At 38.6% G+C, this 25,176-nt stretch overlaps 1 protein-coding gene across 1 annotated transcript in view; it reads left to right on the top strand.

Annotated features, from left to right (window-relative positions):
* LOC121335248 (cytosolic phospholipase A2 epsilon-like) overlaps nt 1-22,088 on the top strand; it is a 32,597-nt gene extending 10,509 nt beyond the window's left edge. The window contains exons 5-21 of the mRNA XM_041403146.1: nt 491-622; nt 1,222-1,262; nt 7,462-7,504; nt 7,960-8,023; nt 9,357-9,499; nt 9,656-9,745; nt 10,490-10,527; nt 12,149-12,284; nt 14,111-14,247; nt 15,417-15,639; nt 16,560-16,674; nt 17,489-17,626; nt 17,897-18,004; nt 18,815-19,006; nt 19,462-19,631; nt 20,678-20,864; nt 21,880-22,088. Coding sequence (XP_041259080.1) covers nt 491-622; nt 1,222-1,262; nt 7,462-7,504; nt 7,960-8,023; nt 9,357-9,499; nt 9,656-9,745; nt 10,490-10,527; nt 12,149-12,284; nt 14,111-14,247; nt 15,417-15,639; nt 16,560-16,674; nt 17,489-17,626; nt 17,897-18,004; nt 18,815-19,006; nt 19,462-19,631; nt 20,678-20,864; nt 21,880-22,088 — 2,166 coding nt within the window. The remainder of the gene's footprint in view (nt 1-490; nt 623-1,221; nt 1,263-7,461; nt 7,505-7,959; nt 8,024-9,356; nt 9,500-9,655; nt 9,746-10,489; nt 10,528-12,148; nt 12,285-14,110; nt 14,248-15,416; nt 15,640-16,559; nt 16,675-17,488; nt 17,627-17,896; nt 18,005-18,814; nt 19,007-19,461; nt 19,632-20,677; nt 20,865-21,879) is intronic.
* The last annotated feature ends 3,088 nt before the right edge of the window (nt 22,089-25,176 follow it).

The following is a 25,176-nucleotide window of genomic DNA, read 5'->3' as shown; positions in this document are numbered from 1 at the left end:
TTAAGTGCTCTTCAGAACACAGCCTTACTATCCTATCCCCAATCTTGACATAAACAAGCAAAACCCAAGAAAAAGATCACATAAAAATAATAACAAATTCACTCAGTTCTAGATATTGTGAAAATCTTTTAAGCCATCTTTATGTACCTGTGACTGTTTTATACACTTAGAACCAAAGGCCATAAAATAAATGTAGAAACATTTAATGCAGTTATTTATCACAAACTCATGAATGTTCTGCATGACCTGTTTGTCTTGTCTGCCTGGGGAAAGGAAACAAGCTTGCTTCTTTTTTGTATGAAGAGTTGCCAGTAACCTGACATCTAATAAACCCAAGCCTCTCTCCTTTTTCTCTTTCACTTTCTCATTTTTTCTCCTTCCCATAAAACTGGAGGAGCAAGGAAAGAAAACCTAGTCTAGAGATTTTCCTGCCTTAGGGAGCTCTTATATGTAGTAGTAACTCCATTATATTCTTAACCTCTTTGTGCAGAATGTGCTGGAGCTGAAGGTGTGTGATGAAGACACGGTCACCAGGGATGATGAACTCTGCACAGTTCTCTTTGACATAGATAAGCTCACTGTGGGACGTACTGTCCGCGTGAAGTTTCAGCTGAATCCGCAGGTGAGCAATGGAATTGGTGAGAACAAAAGGAAATCCTCTCCTTCCATCCCAATAGATCCTTTTACAGTGTTTTATTTTAATAAACATCTATTTAAACTGTATTTTGTTGCAATTCTAAGAAATTGTGGTTTTTGCTAGCTTTTGTTTAGAACAAATAACCATGCTGAAAATACAGGATGGAACCTCCTACAACTAGTTGTCCAGTCTTCATTCTGAATACTTCTGGGATGTTTGTTGTCTTGTGGTGTAAATTCTGAATTTTCAGCTCCTTTTAACTGTAATGGTATTAAAGAGGTTACTTAGTTTTGTTTTGGGAATTAAAATCTGAATAAATGGCTGCTTCAGCAGAATAGCAGTTCTTAAGCATGCAGATGTGCTTATAAAACATTTAGATTCAAAAAATTCATTTTAGCAAGTGCTTTTTAATATCTAAAAATTCAATATCTTCAGTCAAAACTATGGTTTTCTTACATTCTGGAAATTTTTCTAAATTCTATTTTAAATGCATATTGAAAAAATTATATGTAACTGGTATGATGAAAGCTGTGAAGAAAAATAAGTAATCAGTCTTTCGGTTTTTTTAAATCTTCTATCTTCAGGCACGTGAGGAGCTGGAGGTGGAGTTCACATTGCAGAACACGTGAGTAGAGTCCTAAATTCTTAATAAAGTGTTATATTCAGTATAAAAATAGTTTTAAAATCTGGTTCATATATGATGGTACTTCTTAAACCTGCAGTCTCTAAAAGCAGTAGCTAGATGTTTTCATTCCAGTATAGTAAAATGGAATTTTAGAATACATACTTTTAGATTTCAAATATCTGAAATGTGATTTTTTTTTTCCTTGTTTGAATTCTGCCTCTTAGGCAGCACCTTCTTCCTGCTCTCTTTTTTCTTATTGAGACAATGAGATACACAAGGAAGTATGAAAACAATGAAAATATTCAGGAAGTTTTGACCCTTAGGAGTGCCAAGCCTAAATGCCCTAATTACCTCCTGCTTGGAGAATCTGGTTTTTCAAATCCACAACACTGTAAAATGCACTTCCATAAGCTGATCTGTTCAATTCATCTGGCTACACATGGAGACCTGTGGTAGAGAAAGGAACCAAATATTCTGCATAAAGTAAGGTTCAAAGACCACTGTGGGAGTCTGGGGACTGAGGAACCAGGAAAGCTGGAGGGGCAGCAGTAGCTTCACTTGGTAGGCTTGAAAGATGATGGTGGAGTTTTACTATTTAGAGGATGTATTTAGGGAAGGTACTGCTCTTAGATGGCATGGCTGGAACCTTCTCAAGGCATTTGGGGCACTTCAGGAGGCCTAGCAGGATAATACTTGGGTGGATACTTTGAATTCCTGACAGCAGGGGAAATAAGAACTTGCTAGTGTAAGGACAATGTTGAGAACTGGAGAAGGAAAGATCTCGGTGTTCACACACAAAAAAGTTATCAGATCTGTAGGAGTCTCAAAATCTCTTTTTATAAGTCATGGAGACTCATCAGGGTGGATTGTTTGCTGTTTACTGTGCACCAGAACTGGCAAAAGGCCCAGCAACACCAAGACAAACATTGCCTGTCACATCGCAGGAGTGTCACGACATCAGTAATGGCAGAGGGGAAGCTCCAGTAGGCATCACAGATATCCTGGCCAGGGTCCTCCTTCTTTTGCAAGTTACAGGATGGGTTATGGAGTTGGTACAGGGAATCACGCTCTTGATAACCCTGTCTTTAATGGGGGAGATCCAAGGAGGTTGTCTGGCTTGAATGTTGTGCACAAGTGGATTTGTGGAGGCTGGAACTTGTCTTGGAGCATGTGTGCCATCAGCTCTATGCCAAACTCTTCTGTCTGACCTTGTAGCTGATTGCCTTTTCCTGGAGTTGTATTCAGTAAAGTCAGAAATGGGACAATTTTTACAAGTGATGCCTGAGTAGGAATTCTGCTGGTTGGAAGATAATAGTTGGAACTGTACCATTAAAAATGATTCTCTGCAGTCTCAAGGGAGAGGTTTTAAAAATCATGACAGTCATGGCTCAGCTGCTCCAGCAAGAAGGCATCTGGTCTACTGTTTGTCATTCATAGTGTGGCTCCTGAGTGACCAATGTAACAGCTGTGGCCTGAAGAACTCCACCTGCAAAGGCAAGAACGTGCTGCATTATAAGTTAGGGAATGTCCCTGTGAGCTCACAGTAGGACTGAGAAAATGGGCTTGATGCCAGAAGGCAGATAGACCTCTCCCCTACTATCCCTCATTCACATTTCTTGTGTTTGTGTGGTGGTCAATGCTGTTCTGCCCATTGGCTGAGTCTGGAATAAAGGTCTAAGCACATCTGGATTGATTAAATATGTGGTCTTGGTAGGCTATTGAGAGGGTGGTTTTTCCCTTCACTTCGGAATGTGTGATGTCAGGAGTAATTAATGAAGGGATTTGTCCACTAAAATTGTAGACAATGGATTGCATAGATAAACTAGAGAGCCCTGGAAAGGTCTGAACAACTGAAGTGAAGTAGTTGAGATGGGTCACCAGAAAGCTATGGACTCAAATCAACCTCTTCTTTGTTGAACAAGCTCAGAAGGTTTTGGCAAGATTTTTTGTCAGTGCTGGATGGGAGAAATGTTGACAGAGAGTAGAGATAATTTTCAGTGGGAGAGAGCCCTCTGATAACAAAGAGTACAGCTAAGCGTGTGGGATAATTTCTAGAAATCCTGTATTGTAGTGGGAACAATGAGAACATACTTTTGGAGGGGGGGGGGGGAATATGGCAGTTTATTTCTGAAATTAATAACTATTCCCACTGGCAATTTTTCCTGATCCTCTTTATCCACAGTTTTTAATTTCTTCCCCATCTTCATTCTAGATTTTATTAATTGCAAGATGTATTACATTAGCTTGTTCTTTCTTTCCAGCATTTCAGGTGAATAATACCACACATGAAGTGTAACCTCAGGCCAGAAATGTTTCCTGGGTTGCACCTATGATAGTGGCTGTGCCGCTCCTATTTTTGTTTGCCTATAATCTCACTGCAAAGGTTGTGTTTGGTGTTACCTTTACAAAAAAGAATATTGTAACAATCACCTCATGTTACATTGGAGAGCTGTATGATAACTTGTTCCTGCATCCATTCCTGTTGCATTTTATTTAAAATGGAAGAAAAGCTACAGTTTGTTAGTGGGTTTCCACAACAGCAAGATGAACACCCTCTCTAGTTTTGCCTCACCCTTACGCCACTGCTGCAGCACCAGCAAATGCTCTCCTGTCTGCTGCAGAGTGGCAGGCACTGAGGGCCAGATGTTTGATCCTAAGGACATGGAGAGGAAGGCATGCTCCTTCCTCCAAGTGCCTTTTCACCAGCCACCAAGCCAAGGGATTGCAAATGCCTGCCCAATGTTTCCTGGGCCCACTAGCGGAGCCCAGCTGGCGTGAGTGCCGCCGCGCTTGGGCAGCAGTGACAGAAAAGGTAAGGCCATTGTACAGAGGTTGCTGGTCCGTGTGCTTTAGTGCTTTTTGTGTTTCTCTGGTGATTATCAGCAGTAACCTGGGCTTTCTCCTGTGTCTCCACGGGCAGGGTGCAGCATCAGAACGAGCCCATCCGCGTCGCCACAGGGACGGGGTCCCGCTGGAGCAGGTGGCTGCGCTCGCTCAACATCCCCCTCCCCTCCGACTTCTACTGAAGGCCACGCCTGACACTGAGGGCCACAAAGAGGCTTCTGGTGAACTGCAAGGTGATGTGAGCTCCCAAGGAAAGGTCCAAGAGGCCCAGGGTATCTGCTGTACCTGCTGATCTTCTTTTTGGCCTCTTTTATCTTTCAGATGTCCCAAGCTGAGGAAGTGCATCTCTAACAACTCTTAGAAGAATGAAGGATCACTCCTACACAACCTTTCATCTCCGCTCCCTCTCCCTTTTTTTTCAAATGTGAAAGACTACGTTTAAAACAAAGCCCAATTAACAGAAATAAATGTAAATAGGTGTAAAAAAAGCTGTATAAAAGTTAAATATTAATTATTGAAATATGGCAAAAGCAGGATTTTTAGAAAATAAAAGTCTTTTTTTTTCTTTCTGTAGTTTTGCTGTGTTATTTTGAGAAACCCTCCTCATGTGAAGGGGAGCCAGCAGATCATGCCAGCCATTTGGTTTGGGTACTGCTGAGAAACCATCAGGCTGAGTCTCCATCAGTTGAGGGCCAAATGTACTGTTTGTATTTATGCGTGGAGGAGCACTGAAGGTGAAAGTTTTAAGTCAAGAAAGAACCTTTGAGGTGAATACAGCTTTCTTTTCTGAAACAATACCATCCCCCATACTTCTCTTGGGTTGTCAGAAAGCCCAGAAAAGTAGCCTGCATTATTGTGGAAGGTACTAAAGGAAGGGAAAGCTGGATCTGACATGAAAAAATTCACAGCTTTTACATAGGTATCAAAAAATCCAGAACCTCTGGTGAAATGGAGCATAGTAGCCTTCTCTAAATGAGAACTGCAATATAAGAATCTGTGTGACTGTAAGTTCCTATTCAAAATTACCCATTCCATTATGTAAACATAATCCAAAAAGGAGAAGGCTGATATTTGATGGATACCAGGTGATGGGAAATGATCCCTGGATTCATAGAGTCCACTGCAGCCTTAGGCATTCCTGCAACAGACTTTTAGTGAGGAAGGATGCCCAGAGTCTCTGTTTTTGTCTTTTCTACTACAGGTCATTATACACTCCTAATTCTCCTAGTGAAACTGAGGTCTGCAATAAAAAAAGCCCACAAATCACAAACTGTGATGGAGAAGAGAACAGGAACATAACTCTTTGTGATGAGAGCTGTCTAACAGCAGGCTGGTTGTCAGAGAAATTACCAGCTAATCCCAGCTAGTGGAACTGATTCAGTTCTCCAAAGGTAGGCAAAATATTCAAAGATTCCTGCCAAGCTGAGCTCTTCTGCACTCAGCTCAGCTGTGTCTAGCCACAGCTGATTTCCTAAGATTCAGAGAGAGATGAGTGCCCTTGCTGTTCTTAAAACAAAGGTATGGACCACAAGGTTAAAAAAAAAAAAAAATTAAAGCATCTGTCTTATGCTGTTACTCACAGAAGCCTTGAAATGTGGGATATAAAAGTTAAAAGAGCAGTGTGGGGAGTAACTAACAAGTACCAGCAGCTGGGCTTCCTTACAGTGGTGGCAGCAGAGGTGACAAGCCAACAGAGACATCTCAGCCACTGGTCCTTCGTGACCGAGGTGTCCTGCCTCTTCCCAGGGGCCTTCCAAGCTCTGCTCTGTTCTGTACAACAGTGCAGGGTCTCCCACCCTGTTTGAAGGTCATGCCTTGGACCTCCTAACTTTGAACCTAATTTTACACTTTGCTGATACCAGCAACTCAAATAATACTGCACTTTACTAGATGTTTACCTCCATGAACAGATTTCTTTACCCATCTTTGCACTTTCATTCCACCAGGCTATACAGGCTGAGGTCTTCTAATGTCTATCATGCTGTTTCTTGCTTTACTTGGTTTTTAATGAGCTATTTGAGGATGGTGACACACCATATGTCATGTAAGGTTACAACTATTTGACTACAAAATAGTAATTAAGTACAAAAATTTGTGTCTGAAACAAAACTGATGTTTACATACATTTACCTGTATGCAGATGGAAACATTGAATATGTTTTTACCAATTCCCGACCAATGTTCTTTAAATTCTTTAGAATTACATTTCCAAAAAAAAAAACTTACATAATTTTGAAGTTTGTAACTGGGGGTTTTTGACCAGAGGTGTTTGCTGGAGTTTTTTTGTTGATGTTTTCTTATAATGGAAAGTTCTTCCTGAATATTCTGCAGTGTATTTAGACAGTTCATATTCTTTTCTTAAAGGAAATATTAATATTCTCTTAAAGAAAATATTGACTTGGAAACAAAACTTGAAGCTGTTTATGAGTTTTGCAATTTTGAGTGAATGCTATCATGTGTTTATACTGAAATCTAAATGTTGTGGTAAATTTTCACCTTAAGTGGATAAAAACAATGTCATTCATCTAATTTTGAAGGAATCGTATTGTTTGGTTTCAGCTGAGATAAAATACATACATCAAATACAGAACTGTATGAGACCTCAAAATGTATAATCCATGGCTTACAAAGTCTGAATAAACAGCTCATGCTCTCTGCAGCAGGCTGGGGAGTCAGTGCTCAGTCCTTTACAAGTTACATATGTATGTATTCCCTTTGGTGCAATCTCAGTTCTTGAGAGATTATATGAATTTACGTCTGTAATATAATGAAATTGTAAATTATGAGATAGCATTAATGAGAAACTGCCTGATTTTTCTGATGGAAAAATACTTTAGAATATAGAAATTATTGGCTGCAGTATGTGTATTCACCCCTGCCCCTAGATGGAGAAATACATGTATACATACAGTGATCTATTACAATCCCATATGTGACTTGCAGATCACTTCATAGAGGTAAGTAGAATTTTTCCTGCCATTAGGGAAATTTTTCTATAAATTGTGCAAAGCTAGGCAGTTGTATTAGACAAAAACCTGGGTAAAACTCTGTAATGGTCAAAAGAATCAAGATGGTTTTAACAGCTGCAGCTGTCCTCAAAATCAATGTGTCTCATACCAGTATTTATTGCATGGTTTACTGAAGCAAATGTGTAAGACCTCAGGAGTATAAATCCAGCTTCATATTCAGCTCGTCATCTAATCCTAAGCTTTAAAGTATTTTTAAGTGAGAATGTTAAAGTCAGAAATGTCAAAGGTCATGTAAGAACTAATGTGTTAACCATAGACTTAAATATTTGTCTGAGTTTTCCCACTTGTGACATTATTTTCCTTTTTTTTTTTTTTTTTTTTTTTAGTCTGGACTATCCTGATGGCATTATTACAAATGGAGTACTAGTGGTAAAGTACATATTTATTATCATCTTTCTTGTGTCTGAATAACAAGTGCTTATGCTTCTAACTCTGGAAAATTTGAGCTGTGTCCCAAACCCAGCACTGCCACCTACTTTCTTCTCTAAATAATAGGCTCAGAGTATCAGGAGTTAATGATGAAAGTGTTACAATGCTCATAAAAATGGTCCCATATGTTAATACACTCATTATTTTGAATAGGGCTCATCTTCTTCGCTTAATTGTCTCTCCCAAGTTCAAGCAGCTAATGAGTTGTTCCTCTTTATTTCAGTTTTGGAAAGAAATACCATATCATTATTGTCCTCGTGTTATCTGAAGACATTGTAATAGATAATAATTGTCTTGCTCATTGATCAACCAGAGGGGTTGGCTGGGAACAGTATGAATCACTTGCAATGACATTTACACTTCTCTCAATCATCATTCATCCTCTCTTGCTGCAGGCACGTGAGGTTTCCTGTTTGGAGGTTAGAGTGGATACAGGGAAGCTGAAGCAGCAATCCACAAGTGAGGTTATTGCTTCATTAGCCTATTGTTCTTATGTTGTGATTCAGCCATTATAGCAGATGTTGAAAAAAATTAATAATCTGTTGTGCACATTGCTCTATCTGTGTCATATAATACTTAGTTTTGCCATGCCCCACCTTGCAGAAAGATTGTATCTGTCAAAATTCAAGTTCGTCAAGAGCTTAGTTATGAGGCAAATCTTAAACTGATGTGAAAATAGAGCCACAAACACTAGACTGAGAACCTTGGAAAAATGAGGTCCATTCTCTTTGTTTATTGCTTGTTCAAAACAATTTTTTCTAACTAAATGGGATCTTTAAAAATTATCTTATAACTAATATGTAGAAATCTTATCCCATGTGTTTGATTTGTGTTTGAGTATGTAGAAAGTTTGTGCATATTTAGGGTTTTGAAGGAGGCTTTTTTTGGTTCCTTAATAAATATAATAAACCTAAGTTTAAATGCAAAGTTGTATCAAAGGGATCTTTGCAAATTGCAGGGAAGGCCTTTGCTACCACAGAATCACTAAAACAGTACTTTGTCTGTAAAATATAGCTCTAACAAATACAGCAGGATTCTTCACTAGTTTTTAAGTTGATTTAAATGAGCTTGTGTAATGCTGCTCCTGGGGCAAATCTCAAAAACTCATCAGTGTTCTGAGTTAATTTGTGAATGGAAAATTGACTTCTATGAAGAAAATGGTAGCAATGACTGAGTTGCATTATAGGAAGTTTCAAACTGAGATGTAACATGGGGAGGAAAGGTTAGTGACCTAAAATTATATGTCTCTTGGTCCTGATGTTGCAGAACACCATATGATCTCTCTGTAAACAAAAAGGCTTTTCTGTACAAGAAACGCAGCCTTCAGGTTGTTTCGGTTTTGGTGGCATGGGGGCACATTCCAAGTAGTCTGATTGAGTTTTGGGTTTATAGAATTATTTGTTAGTCTTAATATTATAAAATGTATGCTATGAACCAGAACAGACTGACATAAAATATATTACTGTTATGCAACATGAATAATCCAAAATGCCTCTAAACTGACACTACTCTAAATCCAAATCTTGGTTTAATTTATGGAAAGCAGCTAACAAATAGCAAGCTCTAGTATTTTTTAAATCTGCGAATTCTGTACATTGATTATTTATATAGATTCACCAAGATATTTTAGATCAGTTTTCAGCCTGTGTTTGCTACCCAGAGTCAACTTAGTCAGTGTGGTGTAAGAAAAATTGAACAGTAAGTGAAGGATGTGTTTTTTAATTAGTTATTAGCTATTAGTTATTAGCTTGTAACAGTTAAAGTTCTGCTTGTTCCTTGCCTCTCTGTTTAGACCCAGAGCTTACATTTACAGTGAAAGGATCACATGAAGGAAGCCAGAAGATTTTGCTGCACTCTGGCCCCAGCCTTCATATAATCGTATTTCACTGCATCATAAATGACCAGACAAGACTGGATATCATATTACCAGAAGAGGTAAGTTCTCCTTCTGTCTGTTATTATTACTCAAATGAAATTAGAACAAGAAATTAATAGAACTAGTAAACTGAACTAGTCTTCTGAATGGAGAAGTTCTAGAGATTATAAACGTTATATGTGTTCATACCCAATTGCTTTTTAACATTTTTTTAGCTGGCTGATGGAAATGAAACAGAGAAATCTGGAGTCCTTTCTTTCCCCCTGAATTCACTCCCTTTGCAGAAGGAAATAATACTGGAAGAGGTGAGTGCTGTGAACCTTTTGAAATATGTATTCTAAAATATGCTTACTGTTGTCCTGTTAGAAATAAAGTTACCAAATAAACAAAATCACTGTATGAAATTGTATAGCTATTCATTAGAAATGTTAAAAAATTAAGGCTGCCATATTCAACTTTAAGGAAGAATATGTTAACAGTAATTTTAATAATACAACAATCATTGTGAACTTGCATCCTACAGGGAGAATTAAGTGGTTTCACAGAACAAGAAATTACTGTAAAATGCACATCCATTCAAAACTACATTGTTGGTTTTTTTTTTTTTTTTTTTTTTTTTATATATATTGGGGCGATACTGGCTAAGAACTGAAAAAAGACTCATCCACATTATGAGCTTAATTCAGATTTTGGTTTGTCTAAATATTGATATTGGGGGTGCTTTGGTGGGCATTTTTAAAAAAAGATATTTTGATAAGGTAACTTTTCTCATTCTTGTTGCCCCTTCTAAACGTGCAAACTGGGAAGTGGTGGAAACATGCAAGCTTGTGGCACGCTACTGCCCCAAACACACAGGCTTATTAGAGAAGAGAAACCTGATTCCAGGACAGGGAGTAGTGAGGTTTTGGTTAATTGTATAAAAAAATGTCCTTAGCCATATGATTTATTATTTGAGAGCCACCTCTCTTAGTCCAGGCATTGCCTGAGCTTGAAGGAAAGAAACGTTTTATAGTTTGGTAGTAATCATCTTTACCTTTCTCATTTTCCAGGATAATTCATTTCACTTGTGCTTGACAGCGAGAAAATGGTAAGATAGCCTCTTTTTGTCCTGTCACCCAGGACTGCTGTAAACTAGTTATGTAGGCTTTTTCTGTGATAGGCGCAGAGACGAACACGTACTGCGTGAGTGCTGTGCTGTGCTCACGTGGTGCCTGAGGTAAGTGCAAGGCTGCTGCTCTTACAGCATTTTTGTGCACTTCAGCAGCAGTCTCTGAGCCTGCATTCAGAGTAAATCAGCTGGCTTTATGCCTGTTGTTCTCACACATCAACAAAACTGTACTATTCACATATTATTTTATTCCCCATTTATGCCAGTTATCAGATCTCTAGAAGGACTGAAGTAGCCTCTACCAACTTTGCCAAATCACCAAAACAAACACGGGATAGCCTGGCTTCTGCCCCTTCTGCTTCAATGAGCAGAATGGGAGCTGAGACCTGACCAGCTGCACTTCTGCCAACCCCCTTGCAGGGACAGAATTGCACCAGTGATATGTAAAATTGAAGACAGTGACATTTTATGGTAGAGCTGAAAACTGCCTGTGGTTCACAGCACACCACTACAGGATGAGATACAGAAGGAAAGCGAGGTGGATTTTCACAGCACGAGAAAACTTTGTGTAAATGGAGAGCTACCTGTACAACCTCAGTCCATGGCAAAATATACTGACCTGTACATTTAACAGACACAAATATAGAAAGAAAGTAAGAAAAATGTTAATCTACGGCTAAAAGAGTTGTTTGTTTTTGTAAGGTAAATCATTTGACCTTACTCTGTTTTCAAAATTACACTGTGTGATAAATTTGCTGTAGAAGAGAGGTTAGTAGTATTAATCCTTGAAACATATGTATTTGTGAAATATTGGTGAAAATTATTTTCAGTACCGAGTCTGCAGCCACCAGAGGGTGATGTGACCCAGAAGATTTGGTCAATATTTAGTGTTATTCTCAGTAATAAGTGCATTTATGTTGCTGTAGGCACATAACAATAGCTGTAATTTGATTAGGTTTGCACCTTTTTTTCTGAATCTTTTTTTGCTTCACATTTCTCAAGGGACAAAATTCCATGTGTCTGCACATGGGAAAAAAAAAAAAGTGAAGAATATTCTTGTATATTGCAGGATGAAGCTTGTGAATACTTATCTAGGGTTATGTTCAGGACACAGGTGAAAGGCAGGAATTCCCAAGAGATTGAGCAGGGGGTGATGCTTGCCCTGTAGTTCAAGCTTCATCACATAACTCGTTAGAACACTCACTTTAAATGCTGTTAGTGGATTGTCAAAACCTGAGAACAAGTGATGGTGGCATCACTTGAATTTTCCAAGGTGTCATAGTGATAAATAGGAATGGGTACAGAAAAAAAATACTTTTGAAATTACTCCTTTTGGTGATCTTTACCTGACATGTGTGTCTTGTCTTTTTGTCCATGTTCACAAGAGATCTAAAGTACCTTGGAAACCTCTTCATCCTCATTGCTATTTTTGCTAGCAGTAGAAATGGGTTTTCATGGTTTTTCTTCTTTTTTTTATCAATATGCAGACTTGGAAATAACTTGTTTTACAGATTTTTTTTTATTATTATTGTCTGTGCTACAGACCTTGAAATCAACTATAAAAGATGTGTGCCTTGATTTGCCCCATTGTCTGTTCCAGCTCAGGAGACCTGGATGTGCGCTTGGGGTTTAGCCTGTGCATGGAGGAACAGGACTTCCTGCGGAAAAGGAAGAAATATGTTGCTGCTGCTCTGAAAAAGATTCTTAATTTGGAAGAGGATCTGAAAGAGCATGAGGCAAGCCAATAATCCCTGGTAGCAAATGCTCTCGAGGGATCAGGGCCTGGCTTACAAATTCAAGCAGCAAATAAAATCCCAGCTTAATTAGTCCTGCTGGTCTGGGCCAGGTGTGGTCACCTAGGGCAAGGCACGAGCAAGAGAAGCAGTGGCCTGTTAATGTAGCAGATTCAGGGAGGAAGGATAATGTCTTTTGGACCCAAAAACTTCTTAACAGCTCCTCAAACAGTCCATTCCTGGGTTTTTTCTGGGTATTGCTCATGGGCCTCAGGAGAAAAATTTATAGTGAGCAGACACGGAACAGCTGGGCAATGCTGCCTGCAAAACAGAGGGCCTTAAAACAGAGACAAGGTGGTGGCCATAGCACATGTGTAAAGGGTGTTGAGGAAGAAACAAAAATTTTCACAGACCTCTGAATAAAAGTTCTTGGACTGGTTTCTGCAGCAAAATAGCTGTATTGTTGGGAAAAATGAGGGATAGAATAAAACCGTCTATCTGGCAAAGAAGAGTGGATCTTACAGCATCACTGAGTTGTAGATGAAATAGCTGTTTGTAAGTTTAGCTGTATCACTCTAGACCCTGTTCCTGCCTCTGTAATTGAGTCATAAGCTTTGCAACTGCTGATGCCTAGCTGGGTTGCTGACAATCAGAAAAGTACAAACATACCAACAGTAAGAACATTCTTTAGCTGACAGTTAAAAAAAAAAAAAAGAGTGCTGTGGAAAATATGATTCAAAAATATTAATTTGGATTTCATACCAGAGAATAATACAGGAAACAAAGTTTTCAGCAAAGCTGAAAAAAACATTTTAAACCATTTTTACAAGCTGTCTGAGAATTTCCTCACACATAGAAAACTGTGTTCTGAAAGGTCAGAACTGTGGTTCTCCTATTCATGTGAACTGGAAAAAAAAATCATTAGAATTTTAACGTATAAAAAAATAGGTTAGAAAATGTAAACCCCAGAATATAATTTTTGGAGTTTATTCTGACTTTAGTTAAGATTGTGAGATTTTTCCTCATTATTATTTTATAAAATTTCCTAGATTTAAGATCTTAAAGAGTTTAGGGTACAAAGAACATATGTTTTCTCATTTTTCTGAGCTTTTGTTTTTTTCATAGAGCAGGAGAATTATTTCCTTCATGCTCTATTCATTGACTTGGGAACACAGATTCCTTTAAGAAATTAGAAGCTAATACTTGAAAGGTATAAATAGACATTTTCCATGGGGCGTGTAAGCATCCACACTCTGGATGCTAACGGAAGCAAAGGGTGTACTAGATCAGGAAAAGATAAGGAGAAGAATAGTCTGTCTCTTCAATTACACTTGGCTCTTGGAGGGGGAAACCCTATCAATGACTGTGCTTCAGGACATAAAGTAATTAATGGCCTGAGGCCAGGAAGGCTTTGGCTATTGTGTGGCCTGGCTGATTACACGGTGCTGTGCATTCCTGTGTGACACTGGTCATTGTTAGAGGCAGAATCATGGATCCCTAACCTGCTCCAGTGTGGTAAATCCTGTATTTTTTTGGTGACAGCTTCTAATAATACACTTTGCGAAAAATTCCAGGGTGATGAGATTGATTTCCAGTTGTATGTTAAGTAAACACCTTCCCACCCCATCTGAGAGGGTAAGACATAAGTCTTCGGTCAGCAGCAGTCAGGTGGCAAACAAGCCTTCTACAACAATCGCATCCTTTCCATCCCAAGTAGCATCCCTGCTTGTATCACTGCCTGCAACCTGTTGTCTGATTTCTGCAGTAAGGGCTGTTTGTGTCTAATTCATGCACAGCTTTTGCTCCTTCTGCCTTGCTGTGTTGACCAGGTGCCAGTGGTGGCCATTACAACAACCGGAGGAGGAACAAGATCACTCACAGCGATGTATGGCAGCCTGCTGGGCCTCCAGAAACTCAACCTCTTAGACTGCATTTCCTACATCGGGGGTTTATCGGGTACCACATGGTGAGAATGACCCAAACAAGCTTTATGTGTTCTCTGCTCAATACTGTTGACTCTGTACAATACTATTAGCTTGTATGGCACTTAGTAAAGCAAAAGCATTTCTATTCTCCCCACAATCTACTCTCTGTCCACCTGGAGCAAAGAAACAAAACATGCGGAGTAAGAGATCAATCACCACACTCATCAACTGCTTTTGTCAGCACACTGACTCAGTCTATGCCTGATATCTTAATCTAAATGCTCTATTCCCTTTTCATATTGTATCAGTTATACCTTGGACTAAATACAATGAATTTGTCTTTAGACTGGAAATTGAAGAAAGATGGGAAGAAGAATTTATGCCTGCCATTTGCTGGTTATTCTCACTTCCATTTTGGATTTACAGTGCATCTCTCTCTGGTAAAAGATGGATTTGGGGCTAGAGAAATTAGTATTGTCAGAAAAGGCCAACAAACAATATCAAGTTACTGACCTTGGAGAGACTGCAGATACGGTGGCTTGTTGTGAAGTGCTCTCTTCTCCCAGTGGGCATAGAGCAGATGATGTCATGCTTAAAATAACTGAAGTATTCAATCAAGTAGACTCTAGGTACCCCCATTCCTCTACACCTGTTTGGAAGTGGAGAATTTTTTTTCACTGAGTTGTGGGTCACTTTATGTAAGTCCAAACTTCAATGGTAGGTTTTTCTTTTAACTTCTCTCTATGTACGTGGAGATCTGAATATACCTGTCTGTGTTTTGATTTCAATGGGACAAGTAAGAATGGTCATACAAGGACATGCTCAAAACTGCCCAGTTTTCTTGCTGGCACAAACCATTAGCAGATATATGGGAGTAAATGCAGGATTAGAGCAGAGTAGTAGTGACTGCTCCTTAGAATACTCCCCACCTTCCAAGGAATAGATTTGATGAATACTTGTGGAACCTTTGAATTTGATAGCCTTGGGTCTTGGTTTCTTTTCTCCCTTGAATTTCAAAGTAACTTTTGAGCCCATTTTATCACATCCAAACCAGGAAAGCTTGGAGGTCTTGTTTGTTCCCAAAATGAGAGTATTTTAAGCATGAACCCCCTAAGAATCAAGAAACAGACCAACAGGTTGCACATCCATTTTCTGAAAGCAAACCACAGCATTATGCCTCTTTCATTATTTTCTACTAACATTTCTTCAGGACCATGGCAAACTTATATGAAGATGCTAATTGGTCACAAAAATATCTGGAGGATGCAATCAAGGAAGCTCGCAAGCAAGTAACCAAATCCAAGATCTGCTGTTTTTCTTTGGATTGTCTGAAGTACTATTACAATGACCTGATGGAGAGGACTAAAGAAGGACATAACACTTCTTTTATAGACCTTTGGGGTCTTGTCATTGAATCCATGCTACATGATAAGGTATTGCTCCTTTCTTCCACATAACTGCTGAGCTTCTATAGCAGTGGAGAAGAAAATAAATCCATACTACTGGTGCAAATAATTAGTTTAGCAGTTGATTAAATATTAAATATTCAGATCCATTATTAGAACATTGCTCTATATTTAAAGAGAGGTTGACCTTGAACTGAAGGAGCCATGTCACACCAGTTAAAAGTGTTCTTTCTCCTTAAAGAAAAGTGACCTGAGAAAACATATTTTGAATTGTAAATAAATCATTTTGGACATAAAATATTCTGACTAGAAGAGGCACTTAAAAATCTGAAATAATTTGCTTCTCTAGCATAAATGAAGATATGTATTTATAAAGTGACGTTCATATGGAGATGGTTCACATCATGAAAAAGACCATTTTCTAAATATGATACCTAGTTTTAAGAAATTTTGTTAATTTAAAAATAATGTATCTTAAACAGTTTCCTTCTGGTTTAAGTTGATACAATGGAGTTTTAAATTGTCATGTGCAATAGAATATATTCTTGAATATGCATATATTGGCAAAATACCTTAAAATACAATGAATTCTTTGCTAAGACCCAGCCAAGGCAAGAACTTTACCTTTCACTTAGCGGCATGATTTTTCCTGGGACTGTTTTCTAGTGTTTGGTTGTTTTTTGTTTTGGTTTGTTTTTTTTCTGGCTGAATCTACAATCAGCTTCTGTGCATATCTCAAAATCTGAGAACCCATATAGGGTGTAGCTGCTTCTTATGGGATACTTGCCAAGTTTGGAATACCCTATGGCAGATATTTCAGAACAATCCAGTTACCTGGGAAAGGAGAACTTGGATAAGGCTAGATAGGGCTGATAATTCACATTATGTTATTTGAAGTGCAAGTTGTTTTTCACCTCATATCACTAACACTTTTTAATCAATACCAGAAAGATGAGCATAGACTCTCGGACCAACGGCAGGCGGTGGATAATGGCCAGAACCCACTACCCATCTATGTGGCCATCAACCTCAAGTCCAACTATAGTGCCCAGGCATTCAGAGGTAATGGTTATGATTTAGATTTCTTAACAAATTTACAGTTTAAATGGTCTAAACTAAGATGATGTGGCTATAAACAGCTTTATTAATGCAATAGTCTTTTCATTCTAATTGCAAATAAAACCCCCAATAAGTCATTAGATTTTCAGATAGTAGTGACCAAAACTAAAAAAAAAAAAAAATTTAATCCAAATGTGTTTCATGTTTAGAATTTGAGTTCTTTATTTTGCTAAAAGTGGAAACATAGTCATACCACAGAAGATGTCAAAGTCACAATTTATCCTGTAACAAAAGCCTTGGAGTGAAACAAATTTTTATATGGTTCCATGTGGCCTTATTTTGAACAATTAAAGAAACAACTTTGAAATTTTTCATCCAGTGTCAGGAAAATCACCATTTCTTCTACTATTAATTTTCTCAGTATCTGTTTAACATGAGCAGCTAAGCACATGACACCTAGTGAATGCTAAGCTCTCTGTCACTAGAGCCCTAAAGGAAACAAGTTATGCATGAGCGACACATACTTTGGGGTAAGATTAAGTCTATTAAGGGAATGCCTGTGATTTCATTCAGACCAGGGCTTTTTTTGCTGGAGGGTGCTGTATCACAGCCTGGAACTGCCCTGCCACAGTGTGGAAGGACCTCATGGCATCAGTACTGCCAGCGACAGAGACACAGCCATGGCTGGTGAATGGCATGCTATGAGCTAGCCAGTGTCTTCCTCATTGGGTTTGCTTCTGGAAACTCTTCTGTTTAGTATCATCTAACATGTTGTCTAACATGTTGCTTTTTCATGGTCTGGCTGCTGTTGCCATAGAATGGCTGGAGTTCACTCCTTATGAAGTTGCTCTGCTGAAATACGGAGCATCTATTCGCGCAGAGCACTTTGGAAGTCAATTCTTTATGGGAAGGATGGTGAAGAAGCTCTCAGAGACTCGGATCTGCTATATGCAAGGTGACTGTTGCCTTGGGGAAAGGTGGTCTACTGGAGAGACAGCTGGTGTGGGCGAGCATGTGGTTTGTGCTGGACACCACTGGGAAGACACTGGCAGACAGGTTGAGCAGGTGTGAGTATACACTAGCAAGGATGTAGTCATGAAATATGCCCACGAAGGTATCCATACAGACAGAAAGGAAGTATCCAATGGGAAGAACTGAAGGTATTAATTAAGATTCTTCTGAGGCCACTCCATCAATCAGCTTCTATTCCTCTTTCATGTTATAGGCATGTGGAGTAGTATATTTTCCATAGATGTGATGTATGTCTGGAATTTGGCTGCTGATTCAGAAGATTTCTGGTGCAGATGGACCAGAGACAGAGTAAAAGATATAGGTGAGATTTTAATTTTTTTTGCACCACTGGTATATATTGTTTATGTTTTGTGAAGATGTCTAATGCATAAAGAAATGCTGTCAAAATCAGAGAGTAAAATATGAGAAAAGAAAAGCAGAGATGCCAACTAAGAATTTTTTTCTGCCTGATTTAAAACTAAACTGCGCTACTTTGGAGAAGCTGTGTAAAAGCTGTACCTTTTCCTGAAGGTCATACAGACACAAAACCAGTCTCTATCAGACATATAAAAATCATGTTGTATGAAAAACACATCTTGAGAGTGTTAAATTAGGATATGGTCCTCCTTGGCCAGTAATAACATGGGTAGAGAAAATGACTCTTGCAGGGGGCTGATTTCTCCACTGAAGCACCCATGGAGAAAGCTTGCTCTTGCTGTTAATTGCACAGAGAACCTGTAGTGACTGGTCTCCTAATTTACTTGATGCTGACTCTTGGTGACACTGACGTGCATTCTGAAGGTGTCCTATTGACAGGTCTCTTGTGTATTTTGGGACTGCTCTCTCCCCTCCACCACATGCTACAGTAGAGGTGGGCATCATTTGAGGAAGCTTAGAGTGGAAGGTGATCCTTACTGCTTGGCAGCCTACTGCCTGCAGGTAGCTGGTCATTTAATTCACTGTCTAATGCTGAATTTTATTTGGTGGCATAGACCTTAAGGGTTTATAACTGTTTGATTAACTTTGGAGTGGGGGATGATGATAGTGTCATTATTAGTCACTCCATGTTTCAAAATACTGGTCATTTCAGAAAACTATCCTAAACTTAAAATTTCTTCTTTCCATCTTGCAGCAGAAGAACCCTTTCTGTCTGTGAATCCCTATGAAGTAGACACGTGTCTATTCACTCCCTCGAGTGTCTTCTCCTCCACTCTGCGAGATGTCTTAACAGGACGTCCAACCATTGCTCAGTATCCCAATTTTATCAGAGGCTTCCAGCTGCATAACAAGTACCTGGAGAGTGAAGGATTTTCTACCTGGAAAGGCACAGTAAACCAGCATATTTTTCAGTAATATTCTAAGGTTTACGGTTTTGGAATTCACTTAGGATTTCCAACAAAGAGGAAGAGTTGAGACTGTCTTCTGAAATGCCACTTCTCCCTTTACAAATGGAAAACATGAAAGCCAGATTTGAACAGCATTTCAATTTTGGGGGCGGGGGGGGAGGGTTGAAGAGTGAAATTGTATCTGGTTGTCTGGGGATTATGTGCCTGTAGATAAAGTGAGCTCAGCCTAAGGCAGCAGGAGAGATCTCCCCACTAGGGCTAAAGCAGCATGAGGTGCTCTGGAAGGGGGAAGGAGAAAGCAGCAGCATGTCACTTACTCCTGTAAATGAGTACAGCTAGAGTGAGGGCAAAATTCTTTATTCTTTACCTTCCTCCAGAGGAGAAATAAATTTTTGTGTTTTAATTATAGTAATAAGAAATAATTATGTTTCAGACACAGTGATAGACTCCTTTCCAAATAAACTGATGGAAACAGCAGACAATGAGCTCTCCCTGGTTGATACTGGCTTTTTCATTAATACCAGCTACCCACCACTTTTGAGATCAAAGAGGGAGGTCGATGTCATCCTCCATTTGAATTACAGCGGAGGGTCCCAAACACTGGTAAGAAAAGCCATGGTATCTGAGATCTTTTTCCTTCATGGTCTTTTGTTCTCTACCGATTGTCAGGTAAAACACCTAATTTTTCAGTACTGGAATGTGAATTAGATTATTATTATTATCTTATTTATTAGTTAGATCATTATGCAGTTGATCTCTCAGTAACTAAGAAGGATATTAGAAGATGATGATGGATATAGACATTTCAAAATCAAGGTCTTCACAGCAGTGGATACAATGGTTTTTAAAAACTGATGGATTATATTCTGGATTATATTATAAACTGATGGAATAGTCTGAAACTCTGCTACTGATTTTGGTTATCCTTGTACTGAACAAATTGCAAAGGCAATGGAAAGTCCTGAAAACACTTTAACAGACTAAATGAGAAAACCTGTCTTGGCCTTTATATCTCATACCACTCCTATGGAAATGTAGGGCTAATGCCAGATTCATTAATAATTTAAAATAATATAATAGTGTTGCATATATAATGATAATAATACAAAAATAAACATAGGTTTATAGTAAATATAGCTGTTAAAGTTTTTTTATGAGGTCACAAGATATGTTGGTAGGTGTATTTATTAATAGGGAGTCATTATCAAGGAACACCAATTATGCAGCAGACAAAGACTGGGAAAGTGGTAAATAATGAAGAAGTCAAGACAACGATACAGAGTAATCTGGACTGATGTGTTTCTTCTTTATTCTTGTAGTTTCTTTGCCTTCCCCTTCTGAACTTCTTTCAATGGAGTCATAAAATCAGACCTGTGGGTTTTGGATTAATTTTCAAGTTCAGAGAAAGGGACTGTTTTCTTGTTTTGCCTAAAGCAAAATGTGGAAAATAAGATAAGCAATCTCTGGTGTGGTTATGATTGTTTCCATCTGAAATTTAATATCTTGCCAGAGGGACATTCAAAAACCTTAGGATATTCCTTTTAGCTGCCGCAGTTTAAAATATCCAGTTTTAAAATATCTATCAGTTTTGATTGTTTGTAATAATTTTATTTATGTATATTTTTATATATTTTTTTTTTTTCATCCAGCCTCTGGATCAGATTGCGAAGTACTTCTCAGAGCAAGAAATTCCATTTCCCAAAATTGAGATAAGTGAGGAAGACAGGGAAAACTTGAAGGAGTGCTATGTGTTTGAAGAGGCTGACAGTCCACAAGCTCCAACAGTGCTTTTCTTTCCTCTAGTAAATGACACCTTCAAGAAATATAAAGCTCCTGGTGAGTCATCTGTGATAGCAATTTTAATAAAAAATTGTTTTCCTAGTGAATTCTTTCCATTTCATATCTAATGTGTCTGTCACTGTCATCTCTGACCTTTCCAATGCCAGCATGGGTCTCATCACTGAAAAAAATAACGGCTCTGTGTCAGTAAATCTGAACTATATGAACTCCAGAATCTTTCTTAAAGCACTTGACATTCTTAAAGCACAGGCACTTATTTCACAAGAACTGTTAGACGTAGTATGAAAGAAAAAAAATTCTGATACTTCTACACCTTGAGGGATAGGTTCTCAACACAACATGTTTTACTCTATAGAAATGCACTGCTGCTTGCCAACAATGACAAGGAAAAAACTTCTGCTAGTTTTGGTGTGAAACCAATTCATTCAAGTTTTTTTTTCACATATTTAAAAGTAATCTACGAGTCTGAGGCTTGTGTGGACAGAGATCTTTGGTTTTAATTGAATTATATCTTCTGAGTGCAATAATTTCTTCTGAACTTTCAGTGAGGTGGCTATTATTTTATCTAGTACAAGAGTATCTGGTTTTCTTTTAGCTTGTTCTTTTCTAGTTAGGTAAAAAAGACTATTATTTTATCTAGTACAAGAGTATCTGGTTTTCTTTTAGCTTGTTCTTTTCTAGTTAGGTAAAAAAGACTATTATTTTATCTAGTACAAGAGTATCTGGTTTTCTTTTAGCTTGTTCTTTTCTAGTTAGGTAAAAAAGACTATGTTGTCCCAGCAATGGTCTAGCATTGCTGCTGCTAATGTTCTTCTAACTTCAAGCTGTTTGAGTGATATAAATATCAAATGTAAAGTCCTATTTGGATAGAGGCTTGATCCAGATGCTGAAGAATACAGTGCTACTAGCACAGTATTTTTACTTGCCTCTGGCAAATTATATCTTTCCTTCCAAGTCTCCCTTTTCTACCTGTAATTATGTAAATACTGATAGTAGCCACATACTGCAATAAAACCTTATTGGTGCATCTCCCTGTGGATTGTCCCCTTAGGTGTGGAAAGGAGTCCTGAAGAGATGGCTGAAGGCAAAGTTGATGTCTCCAGCATCCTCTCCCCATTTACAACAAGAGAGGTGTGTTTCAGTGAAGAGAATTTTGACAAACTGGTGAAACTGACAGATTACAACGTCCTGAACAATGAGAAGTTGATTATTCAGGCCTTGCGCTTGGCAGTGGCACGGAGGAAGCAGAGGAATTATTAGCCACCACACACTATCTTCAGTCTTTCATGTGGTATTTCTATGGTTTGGTGAGGTCAAGATGTTGATTCTTATCAGTGATACTTGCAGTGGAAATCACATCATCCTAAGGACATTCTGGACTCCACCCTACTTACATGGCTCTTCAGACAGATTGCAATTTACCAATGGTTTAATCCAAAACAAACTTCAAAGCAGTAAATTTGTTTTTAGTTTTGTTACCAAGTTACTTTACTAATCGATATAGATATTGAATATAAATTATTGTAGTGTTGTGGAAGATAATAATGAATTATGTGGCACATTAAAATTTGTATAAAAATAGTATTTATATGGTGTGTTTTCTGTGTGGCAGAACAACAATCCTTTGAACTGGAATTTCTTCGGTAAATAACTGATTCATTGTGCTGGTCTTGCTTATTTAATTATTGAAGGTTGTCATCTCTGATTTGATTGTCCACTATGAGATTTTTATTTAACTGTCCTCACAAGTCTTTGAAAATAAGTTTCTGAAGTTAGTATCAGTATTGTTAAAATTTATAGTTTTCACCATCAATAAAAAGTTACCCCGGCATTAGATCATTGTTTCAGGAGATCAAACATGTCCTCTCTGAGCAGCTGTTCCCAGAACCACTTAGATTCAGCCTAAGCAGTAGATGTGTTGCCCAGCTTTCCTTCACTTTTCTCTTGGAGTTTCTGCTGATTGCCCTGTCTCACTCATCTTTACCTGCGTTTACTGTTCCTGAAGGATGACCTTGTGATTTCTCCCAGTGTTTCATAAGATGGGAAGCGGCTGCTAGCTGTTTGTGCAGAATAGGGCAATGCAAGAGACCCTTTTGGGATCCTTTCCAGGCATACCTTTCACACCTGTCCAACACTTACAGGAAAATGGTCTTTGCAGGGATTGTTCTGGGATACTGGTTTCTCATTACCAGAAATCCTAGAGGTCTTCTGGGGGACAAGTAGTTGCCAAGACTCCTCTCACAGCTTTCTAACAGGCAGATCACAAGCTCAGTCTTTCACAACATCAGCCTTGTACTGTGGAGCTGTGATTCATAAAGAGACTGGTCACAGGAGCTCATAAAATGTTTTGGATTATCTTCCTTTTGTTAATAAAAGATTTCCACTGTTGCAAGGAAATTCGGACAGTCAACAGGGCAGAGTTAGTGTTGAGATCTGGATAGTCTTGACTATCATCAGAAACGACAATTTTTTTGTATGGAATAAAGTTATAGGTAATGGTTGGTAGAAAAGGATTATTTGATTTATTCCTAAAAAAAAAAAGAAATCAGCTGATGGGACATCTAAGACCGTTTTGGGTGTGGAGGTGGAGGAGGAGAATGAGAGGGCAATATTTTTCACTTACGAGCATGTTCACTGTGTTCATATACTTGAAACTCTTGGAAGAGCATGGTGTAACCCTGCTTTCAGGTACAACATTGTATGTTTAAATCTAGATTATTGTCCCTCCATGTGTGAGGCAGCTGTAATTGTGGTTCTGCTTCAATACACTAGAATTTCTAGTTCATGGGATGCTTCTGGGTCCTTTCTAGAGACATCTTTGTGTTTACTGTCGTGGTTTCCTATACCTTTTTGCTGGAAATTAAACCAAGTAGGATGGAGGTTTCCCGTGTTTTACAGGGAAAAGTTGCTCAACAATAGGATGGAAAAAAGGTAGGTGCGATATGCAGCCTGAGACTGATTAATGCTGCTTTTCTTTGTGTCCTGCTGGCTGACACAAAACCTGCCTTTCCCTCTCTGACCGTTCCTACTACTCTCAAGCTCTTCAGTTTCCCCAGTGTTTCAATATTGTCTTTTTAAAACATAGTACCAATAGTGATTGTTATATATATATATATATAATTTTTAATTTCAAGTTGTTTAAGATGACTGATAAAAACATGCAGGCTTTTAACTGAGCTTTTGCCATCTCTCTAGGAATATTTTCTGTTTGGGTTATCTTCCTTTTACTGCTGCTTCTTGTGATCTGTTAGTTACTGATCCTTAATGTGTTCAGAATTTGTCTGGTGACATTTGTTGGATCTAGTTCTTAGGTTAGAATGTCTTAAAGTGCCAAATATTTTAGGAAATTAAATTATATCATGTCATTGAAGTTACCTTTATCAATGGATTCTCAATTCATTGCAAAGTGAAATGATATTATTTTGAAATTGATTGATATGTTAATTTTTTAATAGCAAGGGTGATTTTAAAAACAAAACCAAAACCCAAACTCCCATTTTTTTAACTTCTGGTGTGCTAATTTTGTCTACTCCCTCAATGAGGCATGTGGTGTAATGTCCTGTGCAGTGAAGTCTTATAAATGTGAAGACATGTGAGAATGTGAGGAGTAATTAACAGTGATGTCAAAATTTATTTCATCCTCCCAAGTATATCCTCTTAGAGGTTGCTCACTGAAGCATCTTAATTCAGATGCACAAAGTAACAAATTTTCTGAGAAAGTAAGTGAGCTTTTAAAGCTTTTTCTTACAAGGGAAACTCTCTCACAGGTTCCACAGGAGATTTGGGAATTTTTTCATGCGGTATTTGTCACTGCAACGTCTGCTTGGCTGGGCGACAGTTTACTGCCTGAACAGAGCAAAATGGAAGTTAAGATGGAGATGACAAAATTTCTTTCAGGTGTGTCTTTAAGCAAAGAACACAGAGTCCCTAAAAGCAATGAAAGCTTACAAAAAGGCTTTTGTATGCACATTTGGATGGTCTGTTGGGATGCCCTTGGCCAAAGGAGTCCTGGGCAGATGGTCCCTGGCTGCTGCCAATCGTTTCCCCACAAGGGACTGCAGGTTGACAGCTCACCAGTGGGCAAGAGCATTGTGGTGTCCTCAAAAAAATGATGAGGTTGCAAGTGTAAAACATTTGTTCAGTGCCTGTAACCTTGAAGGGAATATCACGTTTCAGTCTTCATTTCCCTCTAACTGCGAGTGCAGAGACCGTCCTTCTGCAGTGCCAGAGGCAGGTGCTTTGGTGCAGGTGCGCAGCCTCAGCTCCCTGGCAGAGAGGAGGAGGAGGAAGAGGAGGAGGAGCTGGGATTGCACAGGTGGGGTGGCGGGTGAGGCTGCTCTGAGTCAGG

This window comes from Onychostruthus taczanowskii, unplaced genomic scaffold (genome assembly GCF_017590055.1).
Source record: "Onychostruthus taczanowskii isolate IOZ18803 unplaced genomic scaffold, ASM1759005v1 scaffold1, whole genome shotgun sequence".
NCBI classification, from domain to species: Eukaryota; Metazoa; Chordata; class Aves; order Passeriformes; family Passeridae; genus Onychostruthus; species Onychostruthus taczanowskii.
Note: the sequence above shows the minus strand (reverse complement) of the source record. Positions and strands in the feature narration are given on the sequence as shown.